Source organism: Heloderma suspectum, chromosome 2 (genome assembly GCF_057233095.1).
Source record: "Heloderma suspectum isolate Gila_16-S chromosome 2, 16-S_ref, whole genome shotgun sequence".
NCBI classification, from domain to species: Eukaryota; Metazoa; Chordata; class Lepidosauria; order Squamata; family Helodermatidae; genus Heloderma; species Heloderma suspectum.
In genome coordinates, this window is record NC_139459.1 from 87,146,236 (window position 1) to 87,161,962 (window position 15,727).

Below are 15,727 nucleotides of genomic sequence, written 5' to 3' on the forward strand. Positions count from 1 at the left end.
GATAAACAGATGAGGCTCAGGACCAAGTAACTTGATCAAGAAACTGAGTACAATTTAGGATCAAAGGCCCAAATGCCTAATCATATACTTGCACTAACAAAACACAACAAAATACTCTTTTCACAGAAGGCAAACTGGTGATGCTCAGGGAAACAACACACCGTTAGGCAAAATACACACACCACACACAAACCTAGGCCAAAACAGCTGGAAGCCCCAAGTTGTCCACCCCCACAGTAGGAGAAAAAATGTATAATTTTTTAGCAATAGTTGGAAAGTTTTTACAGTAACTTGAATACAAGAAGGAAAAGAGAGATCAAAGAGGACACCAAAGTTACATACTGGGAAGAAGGAAAAATATTACTTAAAGTGAGGGAAAAGAAGATACAGACCCAGAAAGAGAACAGACCAACAGCTCAGTTTTAGATAAACTTAAGATAATAAGATAGCTAGTCAAAATAGCAGCAAAACAAGCAGATGAGAGGGAAAATGAAGATAGAAGAAAAGTGGAGCTTTAGGTCAGGAAGATAAAGCTGATAGTGCTTATTAACATCACAACTAATGGGACAGAGAGAAAGAAAGAGAGAGCAAGAAATGGATCCAAGATTCCAGTGGAAGGGGGAAAAGAAAAAGTTACCATGAACAGATACAGAAAAGAGTGCTCAGAAATCACCAAATAATCAATGCTATCAAATGCTGAAGAGAAATCAAGTAAAAGGAACAAAACATTGGCCACACAATTTAGCAAGGAAGAGATCATGAACAACAGAAGTAAGAGCAGATTCAGTGGAGTGACAACATTGAAAACCAGATTGAAAACACACTGGCAGAAAGAAAACTGAGACACTGAACACAAATAAAACATTCAATAATGTTCAAAGTGAAAGACAAAAATAGAGAGAGTAAAAGGAAGAGAGAAATAATGGCACAAAGAAGAGTAAATGCTAGAAGAGTGTGAGAGGTTTAAAATATGGAATAAAATGAAGAAAAGTAGGTAAAGCTGCCTTAAAAACAGGAGATTTTAATTAAAAGAATGGAAGAGATTCTGGACTGAAGAAACACACAGAGCAAGATCATAAAGAGAGATAGGAATACATTAAGCAGAAGTCAACGTGGTACTCTTTCCAGCAGCAAGTGAAGACCTTTTTATTTTCCCAGGCATTTTTAGCATTTCAGTTTTTTAGCCCTGCTGTCTTAAATCTGCTCTTGCGTTTTTAAATATCTGCACTGCTCCTAGTTTTTACTCTTGTTGTATTTTTATTCTGTAGTTTTAGGGAGCAATCCTATGGCCCACTAGACACTGTCTAGAGGGCCTTAGGATATGCTCTTTTCTGGGAACCGACCTCGGAGCCTGCGCTCTGAGTTCAGTTCCCGGAAAACTTACTTCCCCCTCTTCCGTGCTCCCTCCGAGGCAGCGCAGAGAAGCCCCATCCTCTGCGCTTGTAAGAGGAGCGCGGAGCGACTGAAAAGGGGTGTTCCAGGGTCGGGAGAGCGGAGCTGCACGTACGATACATCCAATGTGTCATATGGCAGCTTCCTCTCCCGGCTGGGCCCCCACCGTTAGACAGCCGAAATCAGCTGTCTAGCGAAAGACAGCAAGGCAGGAGAGGCATGGAGGGAATGATCCCCCCCCCCCCCCGTGCCTCTCCTGCCTTGCTTTGGATAGGCGGTCGCCTCTGAGTTTGGAGGCAGCCACCTATCTAGTTAGGATTGCGCCCTTAATCTATTATATTTTATATTGTATTTTCTGTTGTATTTTTATGGTTTTAATTTTGTGAACTGCCCAGAGAGCTTCAGCTATTGGGTGGTATAAAAATGAAATAAAGAAAGAAAGTCAAGGAGAACTGACTAGGAAAGTTATTAGATATATGAGGAAGAAAAAAACCCCATGGCTATAAGAAAGAATAAAGAACTGATCAAAAGACTAAAAAGAAAGAGGGTGATGGCATGGAGAAGAAGGGTTCAGAAGTGTATTAAAATGTATTATTATTGTATTTATTTATATCCCACCTTTTCCCCCAATAATGGGCCTCAAGGCAGCTTTACATTAAAAACTTGTACAGTTAAGAGAGCAATCCTGTTAGGCTAGGCGGCCGCCTCTGAACTTGGAGGCGACTGCCTATCCAATGCAGGGCAGGAGAAGCACAGAGGGGATCGTCCCCTCCGCACTTCTGCCACCCTGCATCTGCAGCTAGACAGCTGATTTCTGCTGCCTAGCTACGGGAAGGTGGAGTGGGGGAAGCGGCTGCCTGACGACACGTTGGATGTGTCGTACCAGCATTGCTGCCTTCCTTGCTCCGGAACGCCCCATTTTCGCCGCTCCGTGCTCTTCTTCCAAGCGCAGAGCCGTTCCGAGCTGCCTAAAAGGGAGCACAGGAGCGGGGCAAGGCCAGTTCCCGGAAACTGACGTATCCTATGGCCATCTAACCGCTGACTAGCAGCCATAGGATTGCTCCCTAAAATGTATAAATATACAAAACTTAAAAATACAGGAAATATTAAAATTTCCTACATTTAAAATGCAGGAAAATAAGGTATCAAGGAGGAAGATGAAGAGTAAGAATGAATGAGCTTAGAAAAAAATATACGTGCTATTGCTTTTTATTATTATTCAGGACAAGAATGCTATTCTAATGTTAGTTTTTTCTGTCCCATATTATCCCCCCCATCACAAATGACCTTAAAAATTATTAGGAAGTTGAGTGTGAAGTTCTGGTTAACTGCTATTCCAAGAAATAATAGTAAAACAGTAAAAGAGTTTGGAAACTGATCTTCCTACCTTACAATCTTCAGGAACTCCATCTCTTCCTTTGCTGCCAGAATGGTTGCTGTCAAGAACTGCAGCTGGAGTTGAAACAACTCTCTTGGGAGTTTGTGACAGCACAGTGGCCCAAGACACTGGTGTCTCAGCAAAAAAGCCCGAACATACCTGAGGAACTGATATTTGACAGAACACGCTATTCAAACTCCCTGATGAATTTCACCTACTAAATCTGACAACTATACAACCTTAGCAGGGCTGTGCCAAATTTTCACATGGTTCATTTTGCACTACTGAAAGGTGCCATTTCGGAGATTTCGTATTTTTCCCCAAATAGCAGTGCTTTCCCCATTCAAACAGATATTATACACACACACACACACACACACACACACACACACAGAGTATATGGAGGATATCCTTAGGTACTGTGTACAAATTCTACCCAAAACAATACCCTCCAAATGTATCTATTTGAATAAAATATTGGCCTTCTTGTTTTTATGTGCTGAATTCTGAAAGTTATATCTGGGGGCAAGATTTGTATGAGATATGGAAAATAGAGGTCCCCGATAACTAAGAGCATGTTTATACAAGCACTTGAAAAGGGACTCCTTACAATTTATCAAAAGCGATTTTCTTATCCCCTAAAGCAAGAGTGAATTCTCTCCACCCTTGGTTCTAAGCATATACACGCTTAGAACCAATGCTTTACACCTTAAATGAATAGGATTCATTGTCAACTTACCTCCAGGGTCAGAGGAAGAACTTAAAGGTCTTGCTGGGAAATGTTTTTTCAGAGATACTTCACCCTACAGTGAATATTGCAAAATATAATACAAAAAAGGAGTAGCCTCCAGAATTTACTTAGCATATTTAAAAAAAACCCACCTATCATCATCACCATTTCAGAACCAATCTGAAAAAGACATTTACTGAGAACAGAACAGCCCCCTCCACCACAACCATTTACACGCAGGAGTTTCCTCCAATGACAGAAGCATGCTCTTCCAATCAAGGCATTTCCCCTGATCCACAATGCATTTTAGGATGGGGAACTGACCTTTTATCATTTGTATTTGTGGCAAAAGTTTGGAAGGCTAGATGGAAAACAGCCAAATAATGTATTTAATTCTGAGTCAGAAGAGGGATGTGGCCCTTTAACAAAACTACTTTCTGAAAACCTCCTGGTCAGTTTTTGGAGAGCTTCAGCCATTTAGATTCTTTATATTGTAATACAATCAAGCTCTAATTCTAGCTGGGGTAATTATAATTCATACAAGTATATACATTATAAAGTCTGCTTTATGCCTCTGTATAACAGAGTTTTCTGGTGTAAGATATGGTGCCTGGCAGGCAGTATGACAATTAAAAGAAGAAATGGAAACGGGGGCAAACACAGGTAAAAGTCTGAACACATCCCTAATTTGATTTTAAGAAACTGAGGCAAAGAAACTAAATTACTGATCAGGAACAGAAATGAGTCAATGACAGAAAATCCCCTGCAAGAAGTCAGTGGGTATACTGAGGAAAAGCAGAAACGCCAGAACAATATGCTCATCATGTGATAAAAATGTATTTTAAACCCCCCAAATACAGTTTGTTTGGCCATCCATCTGGTAGCAATAAATGCAGTTATACAAATATACAGTTGCCTGGATATTCCAAGTAGCCAAAATAATCTTACTGGTTGACCAGGATATGCTAGCTGGAATCTTCAGAAACTCCAATCCACGCCCCCCGCCCCTCTTATACACACCAAGGTATGATGCGATCTGGAGAACACTACCAGCTAGATACTTTGTTTTGTTTTCCTGTGGATGAGTAAATATTTCAATGGCTCTCCTAGAAGCAGTTTAGAATATCATGCTGAAGGAAGTATTCAAAATTGATCGAACTTTCTAAAAAAAATTAGGCTAAACATCTTAGAAACTAATAAACAAAACAAAAAACCGGTCAAGCTAAAGTAGAACATTTTCCTATTAATTTTTTTTAAGTGGCATAAGTAATAAATTAGCAATTGCTAAAGGACAAGGAATTGGAGTTATTATGTTCCATGGGCCACTAATAAGTTACGACTACCAGATTGGATTGCAGCAAGAGAGACATCTTCCCACTGAATTGTAGTCATGAGGTGATTACAAAAAGTACCTGAGAAGTAGAAATATCAAACGTGTCACCCCTCACAGAAGTTATTATAGCAATCTATTAAAAAGGTCAAGATTCACACAAGAAAATGAAGTCATTTTATTGTCCAGTCTAGTCTTCCCCACCTGCCTCCAAATTATTTCCTGTTGATGTCTATTTTCCCTTCCTTGGACTGAAGATATAGATCACAAATAAGAGTTTTTTTGTGGACTTCAGAGAAGATTTAATATCTCTCTCTCTCTCTCCAAAAAGATACATGAATACCACTTTAAGAAAAAGGGAAGATTAAAAAAAGACCCTATCAGGTCAAACAGCCTCAGGGAAAATCTGATTGACTGGTGAAAAATTCAGTTCAAAATTCGAGTCTAATACATGACAAGACCTGATACAACTGAGGAAATAAACAGTTTATCTTCTCTTATACACTTCCATTGCTACAAACAGTGACTGATACGTTGATCAGGCAAGTAGTTTAATATAAAAAAATATTATTTTTCAAGACTTCAAAAGCTATCAAGTAGCTAACCTCTTTGGTTACTGAAGCTGAAATCACCGGTTTTTCTGAAGGTTTCAGAGGCAGCTTATCTCCTTCAGCAGAGCCAAGTGACCCCCATGTATGTTTCTGAAGGTCCAGCAGATCACTACTTCCCAGGCCTTGCAATTTTGGGAAATCTGAGAGGGTAATTTCAAAGGCAGGTTCTGGAAGACACTCATTGTTTGGGATTTGCTTGAATTTCCCATTCACAGCTTTAATAGGCCGATCTAATAAAAGCAGATTTTATAGGTAAATTAATATATTTTCTTCATGATATGTAAACAGTTTATTGTTTTCAATAATTATTGTACACAGGTGGGGCCCTGGAACAAAATCTTTTAGTGTGGAGGGCTTCAGTTCAGGGTTCCACAAAAAGTTGGTCAGCATTACATGTCCACTGGGCATGCTCAGTCCCCATTTGGCTGTTTGGGTTCCCCCAATCACCATTTGGGATTTATTTGGGGTGGATTGCACTAGGCACTTGTGTACAATCCCAGCTACCTTAAAATCTTCCATTTCTCAATTGATTTCTATGGGTGGCTCTCTGTTCCCACTCTGGGGACATTTAAAAATACTTCTCAGTGTAAACCAGGACATGCTGCACTTTAACCAGATATTTCCAGAATTTTAAAAAACAAATGCTGTGGAACACAAAACAGTTTATGATTACTAAAAGCTATGCAAACAGACTGTTTAATAAAGCAGAAACCACCAGAATTGAGCTGTTTCCATTAAAAAACCCTATTATGTCAGTCAACTATAACGGCTTCGATCAGTTTGTTCATTGATTGTAAGCTGCTCCGGGAGCCTTTTTTGGCTGAGGAGTGGGATAAAAATACAACAAATAAATAAATAATAAATAAATGGCACTGAAACACAATTTAGAAAGGAATTTAACTATATATATATTATCTGAAAATTTTCCCACTACATACGCTGACATTTTTGCTCAGTCTAATCTGCAGAATACCAAATTAACCAATGATTTTAATATACCTGATTTAATAGGATTTCTGCCATGCAGAGTAGTATAAGATGAACTCTCTGTTGGTCTGCCAGAAAAGTCACTCCCCTCAGGTCTTTTATTCTCCAATTTGGATTCATGGTCTTTTGGTCGCCTCTGTACAAAAGAATGAAGAAAATGAGACTTTTCAAAGTTCTTTCCTTTCACTAAATTGTTTACTTTTCAATCGCCATTTCTATGTTACATTAAGTTATTTTGGACACAATCCTATGCATGTTTAGCCAGAAAAATGTCCTACAACTCACAAAATTCCCCCACCATCTTGGCTACAAAATGCTGTGAGTTGCTCAACTTTTTTCTTTTTTTAACATGCATAGAATTGCACCCTTAGGCTGCAATTCTATACCCACTTACCTAGAGTTAAATCCCATTGATTTCAATGGACTATACTTCTGAGTAGACATATATAGAATTGCATCATTTGTAGAATTTTTTGCAGCTTTCAAAGGCCCAGATAATAAAGTTGCCACTAGAGAGGCATGAAATCCCCCTGAGAAACATTGCTAGGAGTTTCTCTTAGCTACTATCCAGTTATGAATTTCTTCATACCTTTAGATAGCAATAAAGCGGTCCTAGCTTGACTGCACCTTTCAGAAACACCTAAGAAAAAACTCCCAAATCCATCAGAACTGAAAAGGGAATTCCTGCTGTTGTACCATGGCCGTATACAGATAATTATTTGTGAGGAAAGCATTAACATTGGTCACTTACCAAGAGATGCAGTATTTGGGGGGGGGGGGGATCATTTTTTTTTTTAAAAATTAAAAGATTAAAAGTGTCCTAAATTTTTTAAAATGAGTAAGTTACTGTGCATGTTCCTTCTTGCTTGGAGTGACAGAGGCATCCAATGACTTATCTTCCCCCAGCACCCAAGAAAGGCAAGGATCAGGTCTTTGTACTAGACTTGCTACCCCCTGGCTCCACCCGCAGTTCCATCCCATGGTCAAGCTTGAGACAGAAAAGTATTCGTGGAGCTTTATACTGAAGAAAAGAGAGTCTACAGGAGAGAAATAAACAAGAAGGTGCAGTAGGAGCTGGAGTGCTATGAGACCTGTAGCAAGTTGTATGTGTACATGACTCAGCCACCTGAACTAGGATATAGTTTGGATGCCTCACTCACACCAAACCAGAAGGAACCTTGTAGGTGGCCAATGTTCTGTTCTCAGTTTGTGTGAGGAGGTATTCAATAACAGGATATGTACAACCTAACCTCTTTAATAGGGTGGGCTGGTGGCTGAGATCAGGAAGGATAACAAGATGAAGCATTTCTCCCAAGGCAAGTGAATGTGTCTAGCTTGTACGTGAATTGTGAATGTGGTGGAATTCAGATCTAAGAAAGATGTGTTTGTGCAGAAGGTCACTAAAGTGGCTGCCATTTGTATAGAATGTGCTGAGTGCAGGGGAGGTGTTGAGACTCGTATGCTGTGAAGTGCATGCCTTAAGCCACCATCTAGATGGTTGTGCCAGATGCCTCCTTCCATAGGAAAGTAGGATGAAAGGAGATAAAGAATTGCTATGTCTGAGCAATACACATTCATCCAATGTGCATTTTGACAGCTCTAAGCCCATTCATCTTATTCCATGCCCTCTCAAAGGGTAAAGGGTTTAAGGCAAAAGGAAGGGAGGATCAACTCCTGCAATGGAATAGATGATGAGTCTGTACACAGAGTAATGGTGTCCTTCTGAAGTGAGAAATATAAATTTGGGGTGAGGGGAACTTGCTAGGGGTACCTGTATGCAATGTTGTTCTGGTAGGGCAGGTGTGGGCAATAGGTGGGCCCCCACCACCCCAAAAATTTGTGGAGACCCATTTAAAAAAAAAACTTTAAAAAAACAAAGTGATAAGCAAGCTGATTTTGACCTCTTTGGCACTCTGTAGCAGCTACGGATGCCATTTAAAAACAGGTGGGAGGATGTGAAACAACATCCCCCCCCCACCTGTTTTTGGCACCCCCCAGAAGGGAGCTGCTACCTGTGGGAGGGGGGGAATGCAGCTGCGAGGTGAAAATGGCCCCATAACCTCCTGAAGTTGCCCACCCCTGTGACAGGGCAAGAGGAGCCACTACAGGGACCTAGAATGTAGGTGAGCCCAAGTGAGAACCTCTAGACAGGAGATGAGCCTTAAGGTGGGGCTAAGAACATCAAATATGCTGACCTTCAAGTGCAAAGGTATACAGTGGCTTGCAGTAGCTTCTGAATCCTCCACGGAGAGAGGAAGAATATTATCTTGTCTGTATCTATACCTGAGATATCTGGCTACGACCAGCACTCTTGAGCTCCAGAAGGCAGCATTAGATCCAGACCTGGTCAGGGCAGCACACTGTTTCCTTTTGACCACCCAAATGTTAGTAACTGACATTGCCCTTTGATTTGCAAGCTTAGCCAGTTTCTCCAAGCACTTTCCCATCAGAGCCACACTTTTGGGGTCGGGGGATGGGGAGTCTAAAGAGGTAAGTAACCAAAGTGGTTTCTTTGTTTAAAGAAAGGATGAAGTTTAAGTAAAGAGCAGAAGTAGATAAAGAGAGGAATAAATAGCTGAGAATAACTAGATGAGAAGCAATGTTTTTGAGAGAGCAAAGGAAGAGCTCTGTCCTGAGTGAAAGGTGAGGAGGTTATCTGCCTCAGATAAGATCTTGTTCCTCCTCTGCCCAAGAAGAAATGTACTATGGTCTCAGTCACAGATGCAGGGAACATGACTGACAGGTCTGGCAAGGACAAGACAGCAGAAGCAAGTTCTGAAACAGACTGAACATCTGGCTCCTACAGCTGTATCCAGAAAAACCGTGATCTATGCCCAGCAGGCAGTTCCACTGGAATCCACAGAGGCTCACGGTGCATACAAATTTGCATTATGAATATTTCACAGAATTCTATTAGCTAGCAATTATAATACTAGCTACTATATTTAATCTAAGGACATTTTGGTACACTTTTTGTACTCACCCCACCCTCTGCCCATACAAGAAAGCATCAGAAGCTAGATATGCTCAGTGCACAGTCTGTGTTGGTTTCACACATGTCTTTAGCCACGTGGGATAACAGGGACCAATAAGAGCTGAAACACAAGACTCTAGGGGATCAGAAACGCTGACAAAGAGTACTCCTAGTCCCTGAAAATGGAGCCTTCTGGACAGGCCTGCTATTACTTCAGTATTTATTGATCTAAAATATTTCTTGGCCACCTTTCAGGGCAGAAGCCCTCCCAAGGCAGCTTACAGCAATAAAATACATAAAAACAGTTAAAATATTAAAAGCGATAAGAACATAAAAACAACAATAAAAGCCAACAATAAAACCAGGAACAATGTTAACAGCAGTAACAGCAACAATAGCAGTCATATCAAGAGAAGGCCAAGGTATATTATAATTAAAGAAGGATCAACAACTACATTTGATTGAAAACCTTTTATAGAATTTGTACAAGAAATAGAGAAAAATGATATCTATGTATGTGGATTGTGAACTTTGAGATAGTTAATTCTCTGTTGTTGTTGTTGCTGTTAAAATTAGGAGAAATGAGATAATGTCTGTGAACTCAATGTATGATATACAACTAAGATAAGAACTAGAGAATAATAATGAGCATTTGTTGTGTAAGGGAAGCCAAAGGTAGATATCTTACAACCTTAAGAGATATTTTAGTGTATGTGTGTTTATGTTGTTGTGTTTTGTTTATCTTTTCTTTAAAAAAAATTATATCAAAAAAGAGAGAAGGCCAAGGTAAAAAAACATGTTTTCAAGGCCTTCTTAAATGTCTGCAATGACAGAGCATGGTGGACCTCTGGTGGTAGCTTGTTCCAAAGGTGTGGGGCCACTGCAGAGAAGGCCCTCTTACGTGTGATCACCCACCTGACTGCTCTCATGGGTGGGCAAATGAGAAGGGCCTCTCTTTCTGATCTTAAAGTGCGGGCACGCTGATATGGGTGAAGGCGGTCCTTCAAGTAACTTGGTCCCAAACCGTTCAATCCAGCTTCTGATATTAGAAAAGACTTTAGAAAGACAGAAAGAAATTTTCTACCATGTCATCACTTACCCTGGGAAGACATGCACCCTCTTTTCTGATGAGAGAAATCTGTTTGGCATAGTCTCTGTTCTGTCTAAAAGAACTGTAGAGCTTAGTGCTGTTGTTTTCACACTGGATGTTGGTAACTGCATATGCGTTTGGTGCAGCATCAAGTGAATAAGGAGAACTGGTGTACTCCCCAAGCGAACTACATCCCACAGGATTCTGAGATGCATATTGGGAAACAGAGGTAGTGGTATCCCAGGGCACATCTTGAGTATATACCTGTTGTCTAAATTAAATAAATATATTGTTCTTTAGTTGGACAGCTCATTCAAATACGACAATGTTTTACAAGAAAAAACATAATGAAGTTGCTTGAGCTTTTTTTATTGGGTTCCAAAACATGTGTTTGCTTTTTTAGTTCAAATGTTATCATCACGGTATGAAAGAAATTACATTCTCAACAAATCTGTTATAGTTTAGAAACAAACCCTGTTTTAAGCTGTAAAGAAACAGCAACTAGCAAATTGCTTGGTTTACTTTGCTAAATATTACATGAAATAATAATAATCAAGTAACTGTTCAAGATATGTGGTGAAAGCCTGATTCATTCGAATCAGAAAGGCATGCATTAAATTTGGGATGTAGAATGTCTTCCATAGGCTGAAAAAATGGAAGAGAAGCAATTAAAATATGTATACAACATTATATTCATAAGATGCTTATCAGGGCTAGAAAATACTTCTAATTTTGACATCTACATGTTTAGATGCCTGTCCAACATAGAACTGAACATTACAGTGAATATTACAATTTCCAAGGCACCAGCATCTGTTTTAGGTGCCAGAGATTTTTTTCCAGTTCTACTACATATAATAAAATAGTAGAAGGACTGAACATCTTTCTCCATTTCCCTTTGAAAATACTTTTTTTTTTTTTTTAAGTAGGATTCTGCCTTTGGTGAATAAATGGCAAACTATGGGCTGGATCCAGTGCTGGTCATCCACTAGGAGAATGGAAATTACTAGCAGAATGGATTTCCCCTCCTCCCTGCACCACCAAATCTGCTCTGGAAGGTTGGGACCCCCTCCAGAACAGATCTGGGGTGTGCACAGGGGACTAAGGGGGGGGGGGAGAGGATGGGGAAGTCCCACAGTGTGATATTGGATCTAACCCTACACTTTTTCAACAGAAAAAGATTTAATACAAACCAACTTCTCTCTGGAAGCTCAATTAATTCCTGTCAACTAACCCCTCTCCATCCAAGCTATAGTATTTCCACACTGATTGCAACATCACTATTTGGAACTGCGTTATCCATAGGTATCAGCTTATTCACACACAATTCAGAGCTCCATGTTGCAAAAGAACACACCTCTTCCCAAGCCAGAAACAAAAACAAAATTACCCTTATAGCTTTGGATAAATATTATAGAAATGCCCATTGGCAACAAATCAACTGTAAAACCTTATGATATACCTACAAGGAATATAAGCTATAATGGGCTGGAACTTTTACACAGACAACCAACCACATTCATAAGGTGACAAGGCTCCACTCCCCACCAAAGAGCTCGAGAAGATTCCAACCCACCACACTGTTTGTCTTTTTCAGTGCTTGGGGACCCCCTTTCTGCTGTTGATGCAAGTCATTATAAATAAGGTTCCCCTCTCTCACACAGAGGGAAAACACACACATGCTTCTCAGTTTTAGGTCTTTAAATACATGAACATTTAAAAATTGTTAATTTGTAGAACTGAGATTTTAGTTTACTAAAAAAATAAGGTGCCAGAGCAACAAAAACCCAACAACCCCCAAACTAGTAAGGTTAGTTTAAAACAGTGCACGTGTCAACTTCCTATACAGTCGGATATGACATTTCTTGAAGAAAGCAAAGCACCAGAGATATTGCTTTGAAAGCAAGAAACCACTTACAGTCAGTTCACAGATGATAAAGCAAATATTTAGGAATCAAAAACGCAAAGCCACCATCATCTCTGAAAAGTCTTGAGAGAGGTGGGTTCGATGGTGTGGCCTAAAATATTGAATGAACATGCTAATTTATTAACCAAATAAATTTAACTCAAACATCTAAGGAACCTAAATTCATGACCTTGGTAAATTAACAGTCCCCCAAGAAATGAGATGTAGAAGGGTACATACTTATCCGCTGGTGGCTCCTGAACATATGGGTAGCATGTAGCATAATATCTAGGAAAGACACATGCTTCTGAGGGTTCTGACCATGCCACTGTTACCGCCGTATATTTGGGGACAAACGGTTTGACCTCTGCTGATAACTTGATGCCCTGAGAAACAAAAGGGTTTTTGGCTACATGCACTTTGAGATTAACCAAAATAAGTGAACAGCCTCCATCTCTGTGAACAAGACTGTCACAAGAAAGAAAAGCTGGTGTCTTGTTCTTCCGCTCAATCAAAACAAAGTCTGAAGAAATTAAATCTGTAACAGAACACTCCAAATTGCAAAAAGAATGTGAGTGCTTAAGCAAATTGCTGCTTTAAATGTTGCATGCACTGCAGAAATTGGTTTCTTGACAATCTTAACTGTGCATTATAAGAAAAAGAAACAAATATTTGTTGGTAATTAACAGCTGCAGGCCCCATTCCCACATAACTGCAGGCCATATTCACATGTTAATTAACCCATGATTTGTCCCAGTCATTCACCATTTTAATTACACAACCTGTGACATGCGAACTCAGACCCTATGGGTTAATCACGGATTAAACAACCCATAGTTAACCTAAGAACTAATTGTGGGTTAACTCTGGATTGTTTAACTCATGATTAACAGATAGCATCTGGGTTTTCACAAAATTATTTCTATTGGAGGTTGCATATTCAAAATGGTGGAAGTACATAACCCTGGCAAATCATACGTTAATTAATGTTACTTGTTACTATGTGCAAACTAGGTCATTAAGTGGTCCAGAGACAATACTAGCTTAGTTCTTAAGTATGGTTAAGAAACAGGAAACCAGCTTCAGGCTCACACATTTCTTCCCTATCGCCCAATCTCTCCCCTATCATGCAGGAATTCCCCTCACCACCCTTTATCCTGGTTCAGCTCCTGGGTATCAAAGGCTAGGGTTAAAGGCAGTCAGACCTAATTCCAAAGTTGGGCAAAGGAAAGCTGGGAGAAGTGCAAGTAAGAGGGAAGGGAGCATTTGATCCTGTTGCAGACTCACAATACCTTAAACCTAATTAATGACAACTACATCTGAATTGGCCCTATAGCTTCTTTCAGTGGTAGAGTAACCAAGAAAAAACAAAGTATTCAGTCAGCAGTCAAATGCCTGTTCAATTAACACCCTCTGGTGGTTGTATATGCATTTGAAATAGAGAGACAACAAGTAACTTAATGGTTCAGTCCAGAATATGAATAACCTACATTATTTCTGCAGTTCATGCATTTGTAAAAAGATTGTTAATCTGAATTTTTGCAAACTTACCCTGACTACTTAAGAGTGGACACTAAACAGAGGAGTGACAAATACACTTTACACACACATTAAGAGATAGTCAGGTTTTCTCTTAAGCTAAAATCTCATTACTAGACAAATTATTACACTTCTCTGACTATTCCAGTCCCATTATGTCTGGATTGTTTTAGCTATTAATATCTCAAGACCTACTGGAATGTCCAAACAATTTTAAGGGTTTTGCTGCTTGATTGCCATGGCTACACTTCTGGGATGAAATAATATAGAATACAAAGCAAATTAATTAAATTTGTGTCCATGTAGCCTCCCCTTTATACCAATGTCATCCCACAGATGTTAATAACTCAGGATTATACATTACTCATATACTTCTTCAACTTTTCCATCCATTAACTTTGTTACAGTAAAGTGGTTTATTTTTGTGTTACAAATCGGAGTGCACACTCTTATTTTGTCTTTCAGTATATTTTAAGCAATCATCCATATATATTTGTCATTCTTATATGTAGTCGTAGGATATGAAAAATATAACCCTATTAGGGCAAAGTTGTTATTTACCTTACCTCACCACTATAAACAGAGAGACCCAATAAATGCAAAGGCCCCAGTCCAGAGAAGATTACCCACAACTAAACTTTCCCACTGATTTCAATAAGCCAACCTTTCCCAACCTGGCACCCTTCACATTTTGGACTTCAACTCCTATCAGCCCCACTCTGAACGACCAAATGGTCAGTAATACTGGAAGTTATAGTCCAAAACATATGGAGGGCACTGGGTTGGGGAAGGTTGAAATATGCCTTAACAGTGACTGACTTTCTTTGGGCTGGGGCCAATCTCTGCATGACTGTAGGGACCCTTCTCCAAAAACCCAATAGGTAAGATCAGAGCAAAACTGCATCTACAAAACTAAACTGCAAATTTAATGTCTTTCATTTTTATCTCTATTATATTGTTTAAGTATGCAAAAACCAAAATCTTTTCTATTCCAGACAATGCAATACTGAGATTAACTATATTCAGAATAGGAAAATCTTTGAAGCTACTTTGCAAACATGATAAAGAAGTTATCTTTGGAAATACCTATACTAAGCTAATACCACAGCTTAGATGTGTACTATGCACAACCTGCCAAACTTGATGTGAACATACAAACAACCCTGCTGGATCAGATCTAGTCCATCATTTTAATCCTACAATGGTAAAACAGATGCCTATGGGAAATACACAAGCAGGTATGGGCACAACAGCACTTCCCTGCTTGTGTTGCACAACAACTGGTGTGGGGGCAAACTGCCTCCAATACTGGAGGTAATACATAGCCATCATGACTATGTGAAGAGCAAGATTCTGATTCTTCTCTTTCCCTTCTGCCCTACCTCATTCCATGGGGAACATTCATTCTGAGTAAACAAAAATAGGTGGCATCTTAAAGGCTAACAGGCTCCACTTGGCATGAGATTTCATAGACAAACGCCTATTTATCAAAATTGAGCACCTGAGGAAGGGGACCACTACCCTTAAAACCTCATGCCTCAATAAACCACCTAGCATATGGACCAAATTAGACATTATACATCAATGACTGAGAGTGGAGAAGCAGTAGGGAGAGGGTGTGTTTTACCATTTCCATGACCCAAATTACACAATTCCTCCCCCAGCATCTTATACTTGCATGGGGTTTCAAAATCATATCTGCATGGAAAGTGAAATACAACCCAATACTGCTACACTTCTGAAATTTTATCCCCAGGGAAGTGGCAATTCCTGGTCTTTGAGGGAAAGAA

General features: G+C 39.6%; 1 protein-coding gene across 3 annotated transcripts in view; it reads right to left on the reverse strand.

Annotated features, from left to right (window-relative positions):
• Positions 1–15,727, reverse strand: part of SECISBP2 (SECIS binding protein 2) — a 36,478-nt gene that overhangs the window by 19,650 nt on the left and 1,101 nt on the right. For 2 of the 3 annotated variants that reach the window (XM_084834040.1, XM_084834043.1), the window contains exons 2-7: positions 12,639–12,784; positions 10,502–10,763; positions 6,441–6,564; positions 5,436–5,671; positions 3,510–3,573; positions 2,780–2,937 (exon numbers count right to left, since the gene is read on the reverse strand). In XM_084834040.1, the coding sequence (XP_084690166.1) occupies positions 2,780–2,937; positions 3,510–3,573; positions 5,436–5,671; positions 6,441–6,564; positions 10,502–10,763; positions 12,639–12,784 (990 nt within the window). The remainder of the gene's footprint in view (positions 1–2,779; positions 2,938–3,509; positions 3,574–5,435; positions 5,672–6,440; positions 6,565–10,501; positions 10,764–12,638; positions 12,785–15,727) is intronic. The other variant, XM_084834044.1, reaches the window with a different exon arrangement.